This window comes from Elephas maximus, chromosome 13 (assembly GCF_024166365.1).
Source record: "Elephas maximus indicus isolate mEleMax1 chromosome 13, mEleMax1 primary haplotype, whole genome shotgun sequence".
Taxonomy (NCBI): Eukaryota; Metazoa; Chordata; class Mammalia; order Proboscidea; family Elephantidae; genus Elephas; species Elephas maximus.
In genome coordinates this window covers 47,755,661-47,777,263 of record NC_064831.1, presented here as the reverse complement: position 1 = coordinate 47,777,263, position 21,603 = coordinate 47,755,661, and the positions used below count along the sequence as shown (strand labels likewise).

Genomic DNA, 21,603 nt, shown 5'->3' with positions numbered 1-21,603 from the left:
ACTGGTAAAGAAACTGGATAAAACAAAAATAGTTCTGGGTTGGGGTAGGATTACAGGCCAAAGGGCGGCAGGGGGAGTTTGTTTTGTTTAGATTTCCTTTAACTTTTGTAGGAGTCAGTTTTGTTCCTTTTTCGATCATTCCTATGGTATTAAGATTTTTAAATTAACTTTTAAAATCTTTATATGATAGGCAAAATGGTAGTGGAATTAACTAAAATACTCGAAGGTCACGGGGAGGTAGTATTTGATAAAGTCTGGAGTTCTTAACCTTTAATGTTCATAGGGGCTTTTTCCCTAAGGTTTGTCTTGACCAGCATGCTTCTTTGTAACTCAGGCGGACTGTAAGTTTTGCAGCCTAAGGAATCCTGTGGGATGCCAGGCCTCCAAGGCCACAAAAAAAAAAAAAAAAAAAATCTGTTGCAGTCAAGTTGGTTCTGATTCATAAGTGGGAGGCGAGGATAAAAGTTCTTGGAACTTCTTAAAACCGAGAGTGGCCTGATACCTACTTACCTGCATCAGTTGTTGGAGCTAACCAACCTGCCCTGACCACAGCCACACAATGGAATCACCTGGGGGGACGGGAACTTTTCAAAAGGTCCTGCCCCCAGAGATTCTGAACATACCACTGTCCTTAAAAACCCTCCAACCTTATGATGTTCTAACTCCCTAGCATGACACTTGAGGCCCTTTCCCTGGGGTCCCACTCTCTCGCCGGTTCACTTCATGCCGGGTCCACCCCACAATGAACCTACCTTCAAGCCACTCCATCCTCCTAGCAAGGAGCCCTGGTGGCACAACGGTTAAGTGCTCAACTGCTAACTGACAGGTCTGCGGTTAGAATGCACCCATGGGCTCCAAGGAAGAAAGACCTGGCAATCTGCTCCCATAAAGGTTAACCAAACCAAACCCGTTGCCGTCAGCTCTATTCCAACTCATAGCAACCCTATAGGACACAGTAGAACTGCCCATAGGGAATCCAAGGCTGTAAATCTTTACAGAAGCAGATTGCCACATCTTTCTGCTGTGGAACAACTGGTGGATTCGAACTGCTGACTTTTTGGTTAGCAGACAAGCACCTTAACCACTATGCCACCAGGGCTCCTTCTTATAAAGGTTACAGCCTAGAAAACCCTATGGGGTTCTACTTTGTCAGACGGGGCTGCTATGAATTGAAATCTACTTGATGGCACCCAACAGCACCCATGATCCTCCTAGTGCTCTCTGGCACACTCCTGACCACACTCCAGTGCTGCCTCTGGGCCTTTGCACAGGCTGGTGCCTCCATCGAGAATGCCTTCTCACCCTCCATCCCTTCTCCAGCAGGACAACTAACACCTGCTGTCACCATCTACACAGCAGTCACCTCCCAGGCCAGCGGCTCCCAAGTCCCCTAGGCTGGCTTTGCGTCCCCTCCTCTGTGCAACATCAGCCATTTGAAACTCCCTCTTGGGACACAGGACAGTTATTGCCACCATTTGTTCACAGCTTCCCCTACGGCTGGACAGCAAACCCACAGTGGGCAACTGTTGAGTGCATCAATATATAAAAGAACCCTCCTCTTAGGGACCTGAAATCACTCTCATCGACCCACACATTTTTATAAACTGCTTTGGAAATGGCTGCCATAGTGAAAGGATTTCTCCCAATTTGTTTCAAAAAATAACTTGTTCAGACTCACTGGTCTGATGGAGACTGGAGGAACTCCTGAGGCTATGGCCCCCAAACACCCTGCTAACTCAGAACTGAAGCCTCTCCTGAAGTCCATCTTTTAGCCAAAGATTCGACAGGCCAATAAAACAAACAAAAAAGCTCGTGAGGAATGTGCTCCTTAGAATAATCAACAATTTGAGACCAAATGGGCAACACCTGCCCAAAAGCAAAGACAGCAAGAAGGGACAGGAAAACTGGACGGATGGACACGGGGAACTGGGGTGTAAGGGGAAAAGGGCAGAGTGCTGACACATTGCAGGAACTGCAATCAATGTCACAAAAAAACTTGTGTATAAATTTTTGAATGAGAAACTAATTTGCACTATAAACTTTCACCTGAAGCACAATAAAGAAAAAATTTTTTTAAATAGAACTTGTATGAAGACCAGACCAAAAGAAAATTGTTTAAGAACTTAGTATGTTTATGTTACGGTTTTAGTGTGACCCTGGAGGCTATGAGGCTTCTCAGCTTCTGGAAATTTTTCCCATTGGTTATGTGTAGGACAGAAGTTGTTTTACGTAAGATGTCAGAATATGTTACACGCTATAGTGAGAATTACGTAAACAGTACCCAACTGTGCAAGACTCATGAAATTTAACATTGAACTCGGGGACTGTGAAGAGAAATTAATGAATATAAGAATTACAGCAGCAAATACGTATTAAATACTAGAGAGCACTTGATGGGGGTTTTTAAGGAACTGGGTTTTGGGATGTGTCCTTTTATCAACTGGCAAATGGCAATATACATGTAATCTGAGAAATGCCTTACGAACAACACGGAACATACTGAAAGGGAGCGTGTAAACGGTGCACGTCAGTTTTAGCACATACGGGGAGTGCCACACGTGAAACCAACCTGACTGATACCAGAAGGTATATTAACATGGATAGTCACATTCCATCAAACTGCTTAAAATTCTGTAAGGGAAAGGGAATTTGATTTTTAAAATCCAGACAGTTTAAGTTTATGGTATTATTGTTTATTTTCTTGGAAATTTGCTTTTTCAAAAAAATTTTGGTTTTATTATTTTTGGAATAACTGGCCAAGGCCCACAGGCACTTTGATCAAAAATCAGAGTGTGAAACTGTGTGTGTGTGCCCTCACACACACTGGCAAAATATGGCCACTCAATAATAAATAAACCAAAGGTCCCCAACATTTCCACCAACACCTCTGCTTTGTCGTCCCTCTTCCCATGAACCCTCACCTAAAAGACTTTCTGCTTTTAACTGCATTTGCGAAGAAATAATTCATGGTCCTTTTGAATCCATCAAAGATGTATCCCGGCCAACCAGAGCGTCTACTCAAAAGGAGATAACTAGGGTTATGGGTTCTATGTCAAGAGAAAGTAACATGATACTTTATTGAACCCTTGTAGCCTTTTGGGGGAGGAAATTTATGTTGTTAGTTTATTTGAGGAGTCCCAAGGTGGTACAAATGGTTAATGTGCTGGGCTGCTAACTGAAAGGTTGGAAGTTCGAGTCCACTCAGAGGAACCCTGGAAGAAAGGTCTGGTAATCCACTTCTGAAAAATCAGACCTATAGAGTACAGGTCTACTGTGACACACCTGGGTCTCCGTGAGTCAGAGCTGACTTGACAGCAACTGGTAGATTTTCTGAAAATATCAAAGTTTTGTAAGAAAACAGCTTGCAAATCCCCATTATTGCTCCTGAAAGCCCCCAGGGACCCAGTGAATCAGTGAGCTGAGTCGGGTCAGGAAGGAGGTAGGCACCAGCTTTCAAGAGCCACCTTTTCCCTTTGCTTCCTCTAGTCCCAACAGGGCCTTGTTTCCAACCCAGCCTCTCGTTCCCTCTGTGATCTGGTCCCAACAGGGCCTCGTTTCTGACCCAGCCTCTCGTTCCCTCTGTGGTCTGGCAAACACTCCTGTCCCTTTCCTTTAGCAAATCAAGAGGAACCATATTTGATCCTCAGACACCCCGCAGTGTAAAATGGGAATACTTGGAATTTTACACTCTTCCCCGGAAAAGGTTTTTAATTTTTGCTACATCTTCTCTTAATTCTATTTCAGATGTCTTGTAAACTGTAATTTCAGAGTTATTGTATTTTTTAATGTGTATCCTCCTTGATAAAAGCCACTGCAAAACGCGAGAATAAAAGCAATAATAAAGCTTACCCTCTTTGTTCAACAGTAATAAAGCACAGGAACGCATGGCAAGCTCAAAGCCCGCCCCACAAACGCAGCAGGAAAGAGCCATTTAATGGGGGCCAGGGAAATGGTACATTATCTCATTTTGGAGGGAAGGGGGCAGGGGAAATGAATTAAGGCCACAACAAAACGAAACTGAAAAATTGCTAAATGAAACTCTGAGTGGGGAAAATGAAAAATCAATGAAGGAACGGAGGAAAAAGGTACATTTTTCATCTTCATGATGTCTGATTGGGTTTGTAGAAATTCATTTTCAATAAATGTATCTTGTGGCAGTCAGCCAGGCTGGATATGAACAGGGCACATATTTTAATCAATTTTTTCCTATTAAGTTTGAAGTAATATATAATAATAGAACTATACCATTCAAAAGGATCAGTTAAAACTGGCTTCTGAGGTAAAATCATCTAATTGGGTTTGACTTCTATTTTATATCAAAGATAATCTAACTTCTCTTTAAGGAGAGAAATGTTGCTGAGTGCCAGCAAGGTGATTCCAACTTAGAGAGACCACGTACAACAGAGTAGAAGAACTGCCTCATAGGGTTTCCTAGGCTGTAATCTTGGACATGTTATCAGAAGGAATCAGTCCCTCGAGAAGGACATCATGCTCGGTAAAGTAGAGGATCAGTGAAAAAGAGGAAGACCCTCAATGAGATGCATTGACACAGTGGCTGCAACAATGGGCTCAAGCATAACGATGATCATAAGGATGGAGTAGGACCAGGCAGTGTTTCATTCCGTTGTACATGGGGCGGCTATGAGTCAGAATCGACTCAATGGCACCTAACAACAACACAACAATCTTTATGGGAGCAGATCACCAGGACTTTTCTCCTGCGGAGCCACTGGTGGGTTGGAACCACCAGCCTTTTGGTTAGCCGAGAGCTTAACTACTGCACTGTCAGGGAGGCATAGCACCCTGATTCTCTTGGGTACCTAAAAATGACTCGGCTGTAAAAATATCGTAGAAGGATGAACAAAATGGCTCACCAAACCATGTGCCTTCACTGGGAAGGAAGAAAGGAGGCTGTGCTGGGTACCAGGCTTTTGCTGAGTCATCTCACTAGTTTCAGAGAAACAACCCTAAGAAGGTTATCCCCATTTTATAGCTGAGGAAACTGAGGTTCCAAGAGTTTCACCATTCATTCCCTCAAAAGGCATCTACTGAGCACCTCTGTCTTGGGCACGGTGTTGGATGCTGGGAGCACTGCAGTAACAAGGAAGACATGGTCCCAACCTTCATGAACAAACACACCACTGGATGTCCTGCTGATGGGAGTGAAGGTAGGTTTACATCACAAGGCTAAATAGGATGACCAGCTCTTCCTGGTTTAACTGAGCCTTTCCAGGTTTTAGCACTTAAGGTCTCATGTGCCAGGAACCTCCTTAGTCGCAGGCAAACCAGGACAGTTGGCCACCCTGGGGCTAGATGTTGGCAGGACTAGGAACTAAACCCAAGATTCTCTGACACCATAGCGATGTCGAGTTTTTCTTCCACCCTCCCTGTGATGACAACCTGTCACTGCAATGCTACGCAGAAATCAGGCAAAGTTCTAGAAGTAATGCTGGCATTGGATATCTTGTTTTACAAATGGCATGTAGAGGCCCTGAATTTTCAGGCTGTTCTTTCTTCCTCTATGACTTTAGAGAAAGAAGGAGGAATGGAGACACCAGGAAGGACATGCTCCTAGGCTCTCTATCCCCAGATGGACACAGTTTCAGAGACAAAACACAAACACTGGACTGGAATATCCAGGGAAAGAACTGTTTAGACTAATGTAATATGGATATAGAAGCACCTGGCTCCTCACCTGGCACAAAGTTGGTGCTCAAAAACATGGTAGTTTTTTAAAAAGTCCCTAAAGTTCAAGTGCCCTGGGATATGGACCCTCACCAGCACTGGGCAGGGGCCTCCTGAGAGCCTTTGGCTGCCCTACCAGCCCCTCTCCCCAGTGATTTACCAGCATCTCCTGCCAGAGGCATCACTCTTGCGTTCAGATCTGACAAAGCAATGGGGAGCCGCTGAGTCGCTACGAGCAGAGTAATAAAGGGCATTTGGTGCTGATAACCCACCATGATTGGTCTCAACCTACATTTCTAGCCTTTCACCTTCACTCCCTCCTACAACCCAGGCAACCTAGATTGATGCTCCCTGAGCTAACTCTATGCTTTCTGATCTCCATGTTTTTGTTTATTCTGTATTTTCTGTCTGATATGTCCTCCACCCATTCATTCCCTGTCGGAAAAAACCCAACCCACCCTGCAAAGCCTGGTCAAAAAACCGCCTCCTCCCTAAAGACTCTTCACCCACACCAGGACTAGTTAGCATTCACAGGCACCATGCTAAGTACTTGACATGCATTTTATCAGTCAGCCCTTAACAACCACCTCAGAAAGGAGGCATTACTACGAGCCTCCCATTTTACAGATAAGGAGACTAAGTCTTGGAGAGGATAAGTAGCTTGCTCAAGACTGCAAAGCCTAATCAGGAGTGGGGCAAATGCAAAGTCAGAGTTAAATCACTCAAATCCATTAACCATGACGGGCTTCTGTATTCCCAGCCTATGACCATGACGGGCTCTGTAACCCAGCCTATGACCATGACGGGCTCCTGTACTCCCAGCCTATGACCATGTTGGGCTCCTGTACTCCCAGCCTATGACCATGGCAGGCTCTGTATTCCCAGCCTATGACCATGACGGGCTCCTGTACTCCCAGCCTGTGCCCATGACGGGCTCTGCATTCCCAGCCTGTGGCCATGACAGGCTCTGTATTCCCAGCCTGTGGCCATGACGGGCTCCTGTATTCCCAGGCTATGACCATGCCAAGCTCCTGTATTCCCAGCCTATGACCATGAGAGGCTCCTGTACTCCCAGCCTATGACCATGACGGGCTTCTGTACTCCCAGCCTATGACCATGACAGGCTTCTGTACTCCCAGCCTATGACCATGATGGGCTCTGTATTCCCAGCCTTTGACCATTACGGGCTCTGTATTCCCAGCACACAGTCACACCCCTGTTGAACACTCAGCACACTCTGCTTCGAGTTCTTAAATTTTTAAGGTCAATCAGAAAGTTCCTTGAAGGCAGGAACTCATGTCCATGTTTGCACTCATATGAAAGGCGTTTCTAGTCTTTAAGACACTGAATTGTACACATAGAAACTGATGAATTGGTATATGTTCTTCTATGCGTATTTTCAACAACAAAAATAAATAAAATAATTAGAAAAATGAAAAGAAAAGGTTCTTCTAAAATGACCAACGCATCAGAGAACTCCCCGTAAGTGCTACCTGGCTCCACGGCAGCCCATTCTCACCCCTAAGCCCCAGAACTGGACTTCCTGCAGACATTAGCAGCGGGGCAGGAGAGCAGGAATGTTCAAAACCAGTGGCACAGTGGAAAAAACTCAGGCTGACAAGGCGCCTGGAAAAATCAGTGTGGTCAGGATGGACTAGTCAATAGATGCTGGAAACAGGTTTTCCGCGACGGGAAAAAACAAGAAAATAAAAACAGAGACTTACTCATACCATACACACAAAAATAAATTCCACATGGGTTATTCTTTATTTCTTCACAAATATTTATTGAGCACCTACTATATGCCAGTGACTGTTCCAGGTGTTAGGGATACAGCCGAGAACAAAACAGACAAAAATCCCTGCCCTCATGGAGCTTACATTCTAGTGGGGAGAAACAGTAAACAAAATAAAAAGGCAAAACAGGCAAGTGTATGGTATTATTAGAAAACGATAAGTGCTCTGGATAAAAATAGAGTAGGGAAGGAGGGAAGAGGGTGTGGGACTGTAATTAAAGACCTAAAGATGAAAAAAAAACTTTAAAACTAGACAGAAAACATCTGTGTGACCAAAAAACAAGATGCACCAAAGAGCACAGAGACTGATACATTTATACCAAAATTAGTTGTATATTATAAAAGACACCATAAACAAACAAACATACGAAAACCACTGTCTAGGAGGAGACAGCTGTATCCAAATATTTTTTGGTGAATAATTAATTTGATAATACGTGAAGAGGTCCTAACAAATCATCAGGAGAAAGATAAACAACCATATGGAAAAATGAACAGCTACATAAAAGAGGATGCCCGCTCGGTCAATAATCTTATGAAAAAATGCTCCATCTCACTAGATTTATTGAGTAGTACTGGCACAAATTAAAACAATGAGATTCCATCTCACAAGAGGCAATAATTACAGCCCAACAACACCAAACTGCAACAAGGATGCGGAGACGCCTGCCCCGTCACATGAGACTGGTGGAAGTGTGTACTTGGAGAGCAACTCTGCCGTATCTACTCACAAAAAACCCACTGCCATTGAGTCGATTCTGACTGATAGCGACCATAGGACAGAGCTGAACTGCCCCATAGGGTTTCCAAGGCTTGAATCTTTAGGGAAGCAGGCTGCCACATCTTTTTCCCTCAGAGTAGCTGGTGGGTTCAAAGTACCAACCTTTCAGTTAGCAGTTAAGTTCAATTAACCACTGTGCCACCAGGGTTTCTCAATACCAATTCCTCCTCTAGTATATTTCTTAGCTAGAGAAGTATAGAGACATGTTCAGCATTATTTGTAAAAGAATAAAAATTAGGAAACAAACTAAACACCAATAGGGCCTTGGATGAATAAATTACAGTATATTCACATAATGGAATACTATACAGTCATTAAAATGAGTAATTCAGATCTATACATAATGACATCAAAAACCAAATTGGGGAAAATAGCAGGCTGCAAAATATGTACAATAAATACCATTCATGTAAATTTTTAAACACATAAATAAAGCTTTACCTTGGTAATAAAAAAAAAAAAAAAATAGGTACATATATATGCAATAAAAGCACAGAGACACGGCCTGGATAGAGACCAGATTCTCGTGGTGGTTGCCTCTGAAGAGGGCCAGAGCCAGGAGGAAAGAAGAGGAACAGAACTAGGGAGGAGTGAAAGGAGTAGAAACACTATTGGTAATATTTTATTTCTTTTATTAAAAAAAACTCTGAAACAAGTATGCCAAAATATTAATGTTTGTCAATTCTAGAGGTTTTTGTTTTTAACCATTTTCTATAATTTTCCGTATTAAAATTTTTTTTTCCAGTTAAACAAAGGAGAACAGGTCTGGGGTGGACCCGCACCACCACTGTCTGCTGATTGGCTGCCAGCTACTAATTTTTTCAGACTCTAAGCTTCAGTTTCCCGTGCTAAAAACACAAAAAACAAACAACCTGAGCTAGTAATCAAACCCACACAGGCTTAGCCTGGGGACCTGGCGCCACATGCACACCCTGGGAAGACGAGAAGCTCTCAGTAATGGGGAGTTACTCCAAATACCGACTGCTTAGCCCCTGGTTCTCTCCGTGGGCAGAATGTGGGCACCCAGGTCTCTGGGAAATATTTCAAAGCCAATTAGAAACAATTCTGATAAAGAGAAACTGGGCTCAATGACATTTACAAAGAAAAAGTCTCCTGCCTTGAAAGGACAATTTGTACCGTGAATACATCAACCAACATGTGTCATAAAATGAACCTGGAGTATTTCTTCCTAGAATGCATAAGGCTTACATGCATGTGATATTTCTGATCCCTTAAAAAGTTCCACATCTTAGACAAAATATCTAAGATTTTAAAACAAAGAAGTAAATAATACAATGTTAAATGCTAGAATTTGAAATTATAACACGTTCATTACAAATAAATTCTACCTCAAAAGATGGCAGGCACCTCCCGTGGGTGGGGGCAGGAATGGCTAGGGGTGTGCACTTAGGGGGTCCAGACCAAGGATCCAGTTAGGGGAGGCGGGAGGATGCGCGGTACACTCATGCTGGGGGCTGGGGGCAGGCTGAGGCAGGATTTGAGCAGATGACTCAGGTTTCACAGGCAGTAAGTCAGGTTTGGAACACATCACAGTCCGGGCAGAAGGAGCAGGCTGAGGCAGGTCCTGGCAAGTGGAGCATACAGATCTAAGGAGCTCCCGCATCAGCCTTGGGCTCCAGGCTGGGATGAGGGAGAGGTGAGCAAGGTGCCTCAGGTACCTGAACCCCCAGGAGAGAAAATGCCTCTACCTGCTGCGCCCTGGCTGCTCTCTTGCCTCAGCCTCAGTCCTGGCCCACAGGGTCCTTGCTATCTGCTCCACAAAATAAGGTCTACCTAGCCTCCAGGGACTGGCCACACCAAAAGGATGAAACACCAAGGGCACAGGGACTGCACATGACAAGGGTAGAGAGACTCACATGGTGGTAAATTTCTCTAAAACTCATTAATCCCCTTGTTTTATATTATTTAATTTTTTGCAACTGGGATCCATTGCAGAGACTCAGAAAAACATTAAGGCAGAAAGGGTGCCCCAAGAGACACTGCAGGCAGCTACACCAGAGTGGCAACTGGGTTAACCAGCTGCTGTCGAATCGACTCTGACTCATGGTGCCTCCATGTGTGTCAAGCAGAGCTGTGTTCCAAAGGGTTTTCAGCGGTTGATTTTTCAGAAGTAGATCACCAGGGCTTTCTTCAAAGGTGCCTCTGGGTGGACTAGAACTTCCAACCTGTCAGCCCTTTGCCCCACTGGGGGACTCCAACATCCAGATTAACACATTTCAAATGTGACCCCAATCACCCCAAGGCAACCCTGAATACTCAGCAGTCCAGGAGTACCTGGGCATCTGTGTTTAAACAGAGCAGTATGCACAGGCTGGCTACATTAATGGGTAATTACTAACATGGTAAATTACTCATCTGTTTCCTTTCCCATCGACTCCCTACTTGCTGAAGATAGTCAGAGGCATCTAAAAGAAAGACCAAAGACAAATCCTGACAAGAAAGTATCTGCCTGTCCACTCCGCCATGGAGAAGCGGATGGAAGGAGAGCTGCCCAAGGTCTAAGTGACCAGCAGCTCCTTCATGAGCTCACTCCTTTAGCCCAGCCTACTAGCCTACATACGCTAGTATCACTCATTAACTATTAGTACCACAGCTGCTACTGCTATTACTACCAGTTCTCAGCAACACTGTGAGTTTGTATGAAACATCAGCACCTGCAGCTATCTCAAGGCAAACCACTATAACATAAAGTACCCATGAAATATCATTTCACTTCAATCGAATACATTTTTCTTCTCATCAGATATACTTCTCCTTTCCATGAAGCTGGTTGAACTGTCTGTTGAGGCAAAACGCTGTTGACAACAGAAACAAACCAAACTTTTCCTAAACAAGATGAGTGCTAAGTTGAGTAGTGCTATTGATACCCATTCAGAAAGGACAATCCCAAGGCCCCTTCCCAAGGAGAAATATAATCAAACTACACGGGCGCTTGGCTGCTTCCGTGTTTTCGGGGTTGTGGTGTGGTGGGCACTTCCTTCCTGGAGCACTGACATTCTTCAAGCCCTCTTCCCTCTCCTGGGCAGATGTCCTTGGCAGCTTTTTCCATAAGTAAGGCTTCATTTTCCAACATCAGAAGACCAGCCTCCACCTGGCACTTTCCAAATTCACTCTTAGCTCTATTTTTCATTGCATTTCCTTCTTTGACGTCTAGGAATCTAAGTCTCTAAAAACACTCTAAGGATATTTGCATTCTCTCAACTCTGCAGTTTGAGGTTGTACAAGGTGCGGTTGCAGTTTGTGGGTATTTTCACAAAGCAGCCCTACCTACACGGTCAAATTTCCTTTCAGTAGCCTGTCCTTCCCGTTTTGTTCATCAGCTCATCACAGATAAATGCCACCTCTTCCCAGCACAGCGAGTACGTGTGTTCTTCTAGTCACCAACAATAAAAGAAATCGCTTCCAACCCAGAGCAGTCTACCATTTTATCATCTTCCAAAGAACCGGAGACTAAATCTGGAGAAGAGCTCGTGAGCCATGATCTAGAAACAGTTCAAGTGCGTTGCATTAGGCTTCTGGGACCAATGCTATGGCTCCTTTCCCCCACCCCACTTAAGAATGACATTACCTAATTATCAGCCACAGAAATTACCCTGAATCCTCCCAACAGAAGGCATTTGGCAAAAATGTACTTTTGTGTGTTGCACATTTTAGCAAAACACATGATAGTTTTAAAATACTGTGTGCCTACAAGTGGTTGTGCTGTTTCAAATGGAAGGTTCTTGGGATGGAGAGAATTTAAATTTTTTAAATTGCTTTGTGCATAAATATTCTACTCAAGGGATTGATGGCTAAGCTAGAAAGCAGCACAGAGCGCAGAAGTGCAGAGGAAAGCTTATCCCAAAGATCCAGTTTGGCCCATAAGACTCCCAAAAGGGAAGAGGGTAGCCCTGGGTATCAGTCAAGAAATCAACCCAGCTACTTTTGCTTCTAACTCGTGTAGCTTTACTTTGGGCATACACAGCAGGACTCACCCACCGTGGTTAACCGTAGTAGCAGCTGGTGTTTACTGTGTATTGACTGTGCTCCAGTTAATACACTAAGGGCCTGGTATACATCATCTCATTTAGCTCTTACAATATTCCCTCCCAGGTGGACACTGCTATCAGCCCTATTTTACAGTCAAGAAAACTATAACTAGTTGAAGGTCCCACAACTAGTAAATGCGGGCTGTCTGATTCTAAAGTCCATGACCATTTCCATTGTCCAGGCCGCCTTTCACTGCATACCCAGAAGCACCTCTCCCAGGCTTCTAACTGCAGGGCTATTTGTAGGGGATGCTTATAGACTCAGGGCCTGGGAGGTGAGTTATGGGGAAGCCCTATTTTGCTGTCTGCCTCACAAGCCAGGGACTCAAAGCCTCACCTCTGAAGAGGCATTCATCATCTATTTGCCCTGATCCAGTGTGTTTCTCCATGGAATTATCGTTTATAACAACAGCATCACTCTTTAAAAAAAAAAAAAAAAATCCAAGAGATGATAATTACTTTCAAAACCATTTCTTAGGAATTGCAAACAGGTTCTGCTCTGCCTTGCACTGGAAAAGCAGTCATTGTTAACAGTATTATTTCAGCAAGGTATGTTCTTTTCTTTCTAAAGAGGTACAGCAGAGCCAAGTGTAAGGTCTTCTGTGTAGACAGAAGTGGGTGATTTAAACCAGGTGAGAGCCTGCATGCATACGTATGTATGCACACTAGGCACGTGCACACACACACGTGCCTAAACACATACACATGAGAAGAGGACCCACAAGACCTGCTTTTTGATCTCCTTGTTAGTGGCAGGTTCACACTTCCAAGGACATTGGGTATGTTAGATCTGTCCCTTAAAGTCTCTATCACCTATTTAACAAGTGTGCCTTATCCTACCTCAGTCACATCTTCTCTCTAGATGTACCAGGAAGTCTTTATTATTTAGACACCACCAGGCAGTACAGTTATCAAGAGTGAGCTGTGACGGAATCCTCCTGAGACAAGGGGTGGCAGCAAGTACTAGATCCCCTGACAGGACCTTCAGGCACTCACAGACTTGCATCAGCTGTCCCACATCAGTGCTCCAGTCCTTGGTTTCCTGGCCTTCTTCCATCTAGCCCTTCCCTCTTTGCTTTGGAGCCCTAGTGGCACAGTGGTTAAGAGTCTGGTTGCTAACCAAAAGATAGGAGGTTCGAATCCACCAGCCACTCCTAGGAAACCCTATGGGGCAGTTCTACTCTGAGTTGGAATCGACACGGCAGCAACAGGTTTGGTTTGGTTTTTGATTCTCTGCTTTGCCTGTTTCACAACCAGCTTTCCACCTCAGGTACAGAAGTTTCTGAAGGAAGTTTGCGGGAATACACTATCAACATTATGCAAAGCCATTGAGGACAGCCAGCCCACTGATCTGCCTGAGAAGCCAGGGCAGCAGGCCTCAGTCCTGGTTGCACGTGGGAATCGCATAGGGAGTGTAAAGAGAGAAAAAAAAAAAAAAACAGTCCTTCCCACCCCCACCTGCCAGGTGCTGGCTTTTTTTTAAAGCTCCCCAGGTGATTCGAACGTGCAGCCTGGGAGGAGAAGCAAGAACTAATAGGTGCCATGAATCCCCTGCACCTCTGCACACCTGCATCCCTGCACGCCGGTACCTCTGCACCCCTGCACCCCAGCAAACACTTAATTTATAGGAAGGGGGAGGGAAAACAACTGCTTTCTGCAAAAGAAAACAAGTCTAAAGAAGTAATTCTTCCTTTCCAACCCCCTTCAGACACTTTGAGTTGGCACAAACTGTTCACACGTCACAAACCACAGCTGGAAATGAGAAGACAGAGATAATAAACTCAGGCAGAAACACCTAATGGCTGAAATGGAAAACGGTCAAGGAACTCTTATGAAATTATTGTTTATTCAGCTGAGTAATATCATTGCTCATTGGCAAAAATGTAAATCCACCCCCTTGGAGGGCAAATAAGAATTTGTTTTTTTCTCCCAGATAATTTTCCCCTGGGTAGGAAAGCTGCTTTAGTTGGCAGCAGAACCAGCCCTGGGAGAGCAGGTAGAGAGGCGTGAACGACCTGGTGTGCTGAAGAAACAGCCCTCAGAGCTACGTGAACGGTGGTAACTGCTCCGGCTGGCCTTCAGGTGCCTCCCCAGCTTTTTGCTCCTCCCTGCTCTCCTGCTGCCTTTAATGGTAATCTAAAAAACCAGTCGCCATCGAGTTGACTCTGACTGAGGGCAACCCCATAAGTATTAGAGTAGAATTGTGCTCCACAGGGTTTTTAATGGCTGATGTTTCAGAAGTAGATTGCCAGGCCTTTCTTCTGTGGTGCCTCTGGGTGGACGCAAACTTCCAACCTCTTAGGTAGCAGCAAGGCGTCCGTTTGCGCTACCCAAGGACTCTAAAAAGTGCAGCCCAATTCAAGACAAAGGATCTAATCCCAACAAAGCTGTAAAAGAGCAGAACAAAGCCCAGGGACAAGGGTTATGCCAGATGATGAGCTCCCTGAGGGCAGGGATCATGTTCACATCACTCCCATTCAGTACCCAGCCCTGGCACAGAGAAGGTGCTTGGTGGGTATTTGGTGAATGAATGAATGGTGAATGAATGAATTCTCTGTAAGTGCTATTTTTTTTCAGTCCCTTGATACTTCTATTTTCTGGCAAATCCTTAAACATCTAAAGGAGTGTGTGTTATCTTTATTTTTTTCTTTTTGTCAGAAGCAGAACCAGCTGGAAGAACTGGTAATGGAAGAGGGATAACCAATCCCTGATACCCATGACAAACGGAGAATGAACTCAACAGAAAGATCTAGCTTAGTGGGGTGTTTGGTCCACACCTTGCTGAAGACACCTTGCTTTGTCTTCTGTTAGTGAACTTGACCCCATAAGTTCTTCTGTAGTCAGAGTTCAAGATTCCACAAGTGACCAATTACTAGTCTGGATTTTTTTAAAAACAGTCCAAATGAAGTGATTTAGGTGTGACTTTGCCGATTTCACTCATTATGCCAAATTAATGACATGCTGAGATCTTAGTATCAGACACAGCATAGTAAACAATAAACCCCTTTCTGACGAGTCAGTAGAACTGCCCCGTAGGGTTTTCAAGGCTGTAATCTTTACAGAAGCAGACTGCCACCTCTTTCTGCCACAGAGCGGCTGGTGGGTTTGAACCGCCAACCTTTCAGTTAGCAGCCGAGCACTTAACCACTGTGTCACCACAGCTCAGTAAACAATAGAGATTTCTTTATATAAGCAACACTTTACCAAAGTTGCCAGATTTCCTCCACATAGTCTTTCAGATTACAGAACACAGCATTCTGAAGAAACGCCAGAGCTTCTACCTCAACTGCTTACCTCATAAGGAACGTGCCCCTGATAAAGCGTTCAACAAGCACCTTCCCAGGCCGGCCAGTTTGGGGGATGCTTTCCTCATGGCGAATGAAGAGCTGAATTTCGCCTTTTGCAAGTGCCACCCAGTGGTTCTGGCCTGGCCTTGCATCGTAATAAAGGGCAAAAACACATTGCCTCTCCCAGGGAAGAAACCCTGGTGGCGCAGTGGTTAAATGCTACAGCTGCTAACCAAAAGGTTGGCAGTTTGAATCCACCAGGTAAAAAAAAAAAAAAAAAACTATTTTTGCTCCTTGGAAATTCTATGGGGCAGTTCTACTCTGTCCTATAGGGTCCCTATGAGACGGAATTGACTCAACAGCACACAACAATAGGTTTCTCTTACACGTAATGTCAAAAAGTGCCCCGTCCCATCCTCGTGGATTTCTTGACTTTAACCCCACCTCGCTAATATTGCCACATTTTATGGATTAACAAAATCAATAACTTTTCAGAGTAGTACTTAATATAAGGGAAATGTTTTCTCAGTTCTTCCACTGCCAACAAATGTTCGATTAAGTTGAAACTTTTCCTTCCAAGTTAGAGACTCAGACCCTCCGAATTCCTATAAGCCTATTAGTACCCACCTGTTCTACTTTCCATCAGATTTTTAAACGAGCAAGGAAAAATGACTGTACCATGGGATTAGCTTTACCACAGCCTGGGCTTTCTTCTATGGAGGATCACCACAAGAAAAAGAGACAGATTACATTCACACAAGTTAAAAGATTCTCTTTTACTCTTAGAGAAAAACAAACGTTCAAATTATCTATTTTTTTTTTTTTTTCGTTTAGAAAAATAGAGTATTAAACTATGTCCAGTATAGAAGGAACATATAAATTGGTTCCATATTGCATAGGTAGCTAAGGAAAGGAAGGATGGTGGAAGAGAGAGGATGAAGGAACAGGAGTGGAAGGAGAGGAGGACGGAAGAAGGGAAAGAAAATGCAGAGGAAGCAGCAGGGAAAGAGAAGGAAAGGGAAGGGAAGAGAGACACACCCAGAAGTAAAGACCAGGGTTTGAGTGGGAGCAGAGCAGAGCAAAGCCCTGAGCTGCAGTAAGCTTTTGTCCCTTGAGCTGTAGACGCCTGCGTGAGGTATCACTGTCCCCAGAAAGTGGGTAAGCTGACCGACTGTGCTCACAGCTTCCTCAACTGTAACCCTTTGATATGGAGAAGCCCTTCTTTAGCGGGGCAGTCACCTGGGGATATATGAGCAAACCCCTCTCTGGGCCAACATGACAGTGGCCTGAGCACAAGTTCGGCTGTGAGCCAGAGGAAACTGAGCTGAGCTGGATCTGGCTGTGGGCTGAAGTGATTCCACCTGGAAGTAATCCTGGGCCCCATGACCTCTGACAAATGCTGGCTTACCTCCTCAACCATCTGCTTGACTTTCTTCTGCTGGCAAAGCACCATATCGTCTAGGTGTCTGATCCGTTCCCGGAGGCCGGCGGAGGCCTCCTCCAGCTGCTGATACCTAACATGGTAGGAGGAAAAGCAATCAAGCCCAAAAGCAAAGCAGTAAGACCACTCACTGCTTTAGAAGCTCACAGGCTGGGTGTTCAGAAATACTGCCAAGTAACAAGAAATGAAACTCCAAAAATGCACTCTCCTTACTTTGTGTGTATTCTGGGTGGTTAACAGAGAAGCCCTGGTGGTACAGCGGTTAAAGCACTTGCCTGCCAACTGAAAGGTCGGTGGTTCAATACCACCAGCCGCTCCACAGGACAAAGATGTGGCTGTCTGCTTCTGTAAAGATTAGTCTTGGAAACTCCGTGGGGCAGTTCTACTCTGTCCTATGGGGTCGCTGTGAGCCAGAATCAACTCAATGGCAACGGGTTTGGTGTGGGTGGGTGATTAACTATCTGTCAGCTACACCCACTGTAGAAGGAATACAGGACTCTTTTCCAAGTTTCCACTTGCAAGTTTCACCTTGTGTAAGGACAGTTACCTTATGTTCCAGAAACTGAGAGAGCTTTTGTTTTTGTTTTTTGTACCATTTACAGGTAAGAGAGGCTGTCTTGGTATTAATATCGTATTGGAACATCCAGTAAATTACCTTGATTAGAAGAACAAAGAAGGAATGGTGTCTAACAGTACAACAAAATATCTGAAATCAAGGGGCAGAGTCCTGAAATGTCTGGAATTATTGTTGTTCTACACATCATTTACTCTGTGCAAATGGACAACACATGGAAAGAACTTCTCTGCATCAAAGTAGAGCGGGCCATATCACCAGACATTGCAGACTTTTCTGTTGAAAAGGAACCAAGGAAGTCAGCAGGTAGACTCTAAGTTCTATGGCGCCACCAGAGGGGAGCACTGACAAAGGGCCTGGTGGCCCACTTCCCACTTCTCATCTCTTTCAGCTCCCTTCTCAGCAAACGTAAAGGACTAGGAATGACGCCTACAACTGTGAGAACCCTGAGTCTCAAAAACAGGAAAGAAAACATTTTTTCAGCATAACCATGTGGCAGGCAGTATGCCCAACAGTTGCCTCATAATAATAACCCAATGAGATGGGCACTATTGTTATCATCATAAAAAAACCAGTTGCCGTTGAGTTGACCATGTCTCGTGGCAACCCCACGTGTGTCAGAGTAGAGCTGTAGTCCATAGGGTTGTCCATGGCTACGTTTTCAAAAGTGTAGATCATAAGGCCTTTCTTCCAAAAAGCCCCTGGGTGGACTTGAACTTCCAAACTTTTGGTTAGAGCCAAGCGTTTTAACTATGTATTCTCCTACCATCATCATAACCACCTTTAAAAAATAATCCCCGTTTTACAGGTAAGCAAAGAATCTCAGGCTAAGTTAACTTGCTCCAAATGCACAAATCACCCCACCCTTGGTTTCCTTCACCAGAGGGTGTGTGCTGCTTGTCTGCATTTTTATTTCTAGCAGAGACAGAGTACTACACCCATATTTTCCACACAGGGCTTATATGCTCAGAGCCAGGGGCAATGCAAGGTGTTGCTGAGCAATATTTGGAAATAGATTTTAAAATTAGTTTCCAGGATAAATGGTATTAATCACAGTTGAAGAGTTTTCTCTTCAACAAGTTGCATCCTGTGGAGTTCAAGGGTATGGAGAATATTTATAGACTAAATGTTTGTACTTGGCACAGTCTCTGATGTGTTCTGTAGTTGTTGTTGTGTGCTGTCAACTCGATTCCAACTCATAGGTACCCTATAGGACAGAGTAGAACTGCCCCGTAGGTGGGGTTTCCAAGGAGCGGCTGGTGGATTCGAACTGCCGACCTTTTGTTAGCAGCCTGAGCTCTTAACCACTATGCCACCAGAGCCCCTGAAGGGGTTCTAGCGTACTAGAAACAAGCCATGGGCCATGAGATGTACCTGGAAGCTCCTAGAGGAACTGGCTACACTCAGAAGCTCTCAGCCCAGTGTTTCACACATATAATAAGTCCACAGCCATTGTTGCTCAGATGAATGAAAATGTCTAAACCAAATGAGCCCACAGAAACACAGCATGTCCTACATCTAAATCTATGACAAGACAAAGGGCACTACGTCTTACCTTCCCCTGTCAGAATCAGCTCTGTCCGCTGACATTTCTGCTTCATGCTCCAGGAGCTGGAGCTGTAATTGATGACGTTCCTAAAACAGAGAGAAAGTGGTATTTCAATCAACGAATCCCAAGTTAGGAGACATAACCCATATCAAGCAGCTCTATCACTGCTGAGTTCCAGTCCCTACCACCCCCAAGGGCCTGCCACACCCACCTACCCAAAGTCCAAGCCAAGCCATATCTGTTGGTGTGTATTTACAGACTTCTTAGGAATAAATCTCCTGGATAAAGCCACTCAAGGTTAATTTAAAAAAAAAAAAATTTCATCAGCCCAGGCTCAGAAGTCTTGTCAAAATTTATAGTCCTAAATAATAATAGGAGCCCCGGTGGCAAAGTGTTTAAGAGCTCAGGCCACTAACCAAAAGGTCGGCAGTTCAAATCCACCAGCCACTCCTTGGAAACCCTATGGGGCAGTTCTACTCTGTCCTGTAGGGTCGCTATGAGTTGGAATTGACTTGATGGCACACAACAACAACAAAAAATAGTGCTAATCAATACTCAAAATCAGTGGCCTGTGACATTGCAAAATTGTTGATTATTTTCTGAATCATTGGGAAAAGAGGTTTCTGGACTTCTGGCAGTATCCTATATGTAAACCTGGGTGGTGTTTACACAGGAATGCTCACGTGTAACAATGCACGGCGGTCGTCACGATGGTGACCCCACAAAGAGGTCCACATTCTAATCCCCAGAATCTGTGAATATGTTACCTTTCATAGCAAAAGAAGATTTGCAGATGTGATTAAATTAAGCATCTTGAGATGGGAAAATTATCAGGGACTATCCAAGTGGGTCCAATGCAAAAGTCACAAAGATCCTCATAAGAGGAAGGCAGAGTCAGAGTCTGAGAGAGAGGCTGGAAGATGCTGTGCTCTGGCTTTAAGATGGAGGATGGGGCCATGAGCCAAAGAACACAGGAGGCCTATAAATCCATTGCTATTGAGTCTATTCTAACTTACAGTAACCATATAGGACAGAGTAGAACTGGCCCATAGGGTTTTCTAAGCTATAACCTTTAGGGAATCAGACTGCCACATCTTTCTCCCACAGAGCAGCTGGTGGGTTCAAACTGCTCACCTTTTGGTTAGCAGCTGAATGCTTAACCACTGCACCATCAGGGATCCTTCGTAGGAAGTATCTAGAAGCTAGAAAAGGCAACGATATGTATTCTGCCCTAAACCCTCCAGAAGGAACGCAGCCATACTGACACCTGGATTTTAGGGCTTCTGACCTCCAGAACTATGAGGTAATAAATTCGTGTTGTTTTAAGCCACTAAATTTGTGGTAATTTTTTATAGCAGCAATAGAAAACTAAGATATGTATCAGGTTGTGCACTTATGATTTGCAAGCTTCAAGGGCTGTGAGGATCATGGTCTTGGGGAACATGTAGCTCAATTGGCAGAACAGTTTATAAAGAAAATGTTCTACATTCTAACTTTGGTGAGTAGAGTCTGGGGTCTTAAAAGCTTGTGAGTGGCCATCTAAGATGCTTCACTGGTCTCACCCCATCTGGAGCAAGGGAAAATGAAGAAAACTAAAGACACAAGGGAAAGATTAGTCCAAAGGACTAATGGACCACAACTACTACAGCCTAAACCAGACTGAGTCCAGCACAACTAGGCGGTACCCAGCTACCACTACTGGCTGCTCTGACAGGGATCATGATAGAGGGTCCCAGGAGAGCTGGAGTAAAATGCAGAACAAAATTCTAACTCACAAAAAAAAAAAAAAAAAGATTTACTAGTCTAGCAGAGACTAGAGAAACCCCAAGACTATGGTCCCCAGACACCCGTACAGCTCAGTAATGAAGTCACTCCTGAGGTTCACCCTTCAGCCAAAGATAAGACAAGCCTATAAAACAAAACGAGACTAAAGGGGCATAGCAGCCCAGGGGCAAGGAACAGAAGGCAAGAGTGGACAGGAAAGGTGGTAATGGGGAACCCAAGGTTGAGAAGGAGAGAATGTTACATGTCATGGGGTTGGCAACCAATGTCACAAAAAAATGTGTGTATTAATTGTTTAATAAAAAACTAGTGTGCTCTTCATCCAAAGTACAATAAAATAATTTTTTTAATGTTATATTGATTACATATTGAAAGGATAATATTTTCAATATATTGGGTCAAATGAAATATTAAAATAAAAAAGATTTATAAGCTTTGTGTGTATATATATATAATAAATTTTAAAGTTTATCATAGCAACCCTATAGAAAAGAGTAGAACTGCCCCAAAGGTTTCCAAGTCTGTAACCTTTACAGAAACAGACTGCCAAAACTTTCTCCCAAAGAGCAGCTGGTGGGTTCGAACTACTGACCTTTTGCTAACCAGAAGGTTGTAGGTTCAAGTCCACCAGAGGTACCTCAGAAGAAAGGCCTGGTGATC

The 21,603-nt window shown here is 44.2% G+C and overlaps 1 protein-coding gene across 4 annotated transcripts in view; it reads right to left on the bottom strand.

The window, feature by feature from the left end:
• Positions 1-21,603, bottom strand: part of MYZAP (myocardial zonula adherens protein) — a 93,323-nt gene that overhangs the window by 28,611 nt on the left and 43,109 nt on the right. For 3 of the 4 annotated variants that reach the window (XM_049905328.1, XM_049905327.1, XM_049905326.1), the window contains 2 exons: positions 19,168-19,247; positions 17,006-17,111 (listed from right to left, as the gene is read on the bottom strand). In XM_049905328.1, coding sequence (XP_049761285.1) covers positions 17,006-17,111; positions 19,168-19,247 — 186 coding nt within the window. Of the gene's footprint in view, positions 1-6,147; positions 11,765-17,005; positions 17,112-19,167; positions 19,248-21,603 lie in introns of those variants that run through there. The other variant, XM_049905329.1, reaches the window with a different exon arrangement.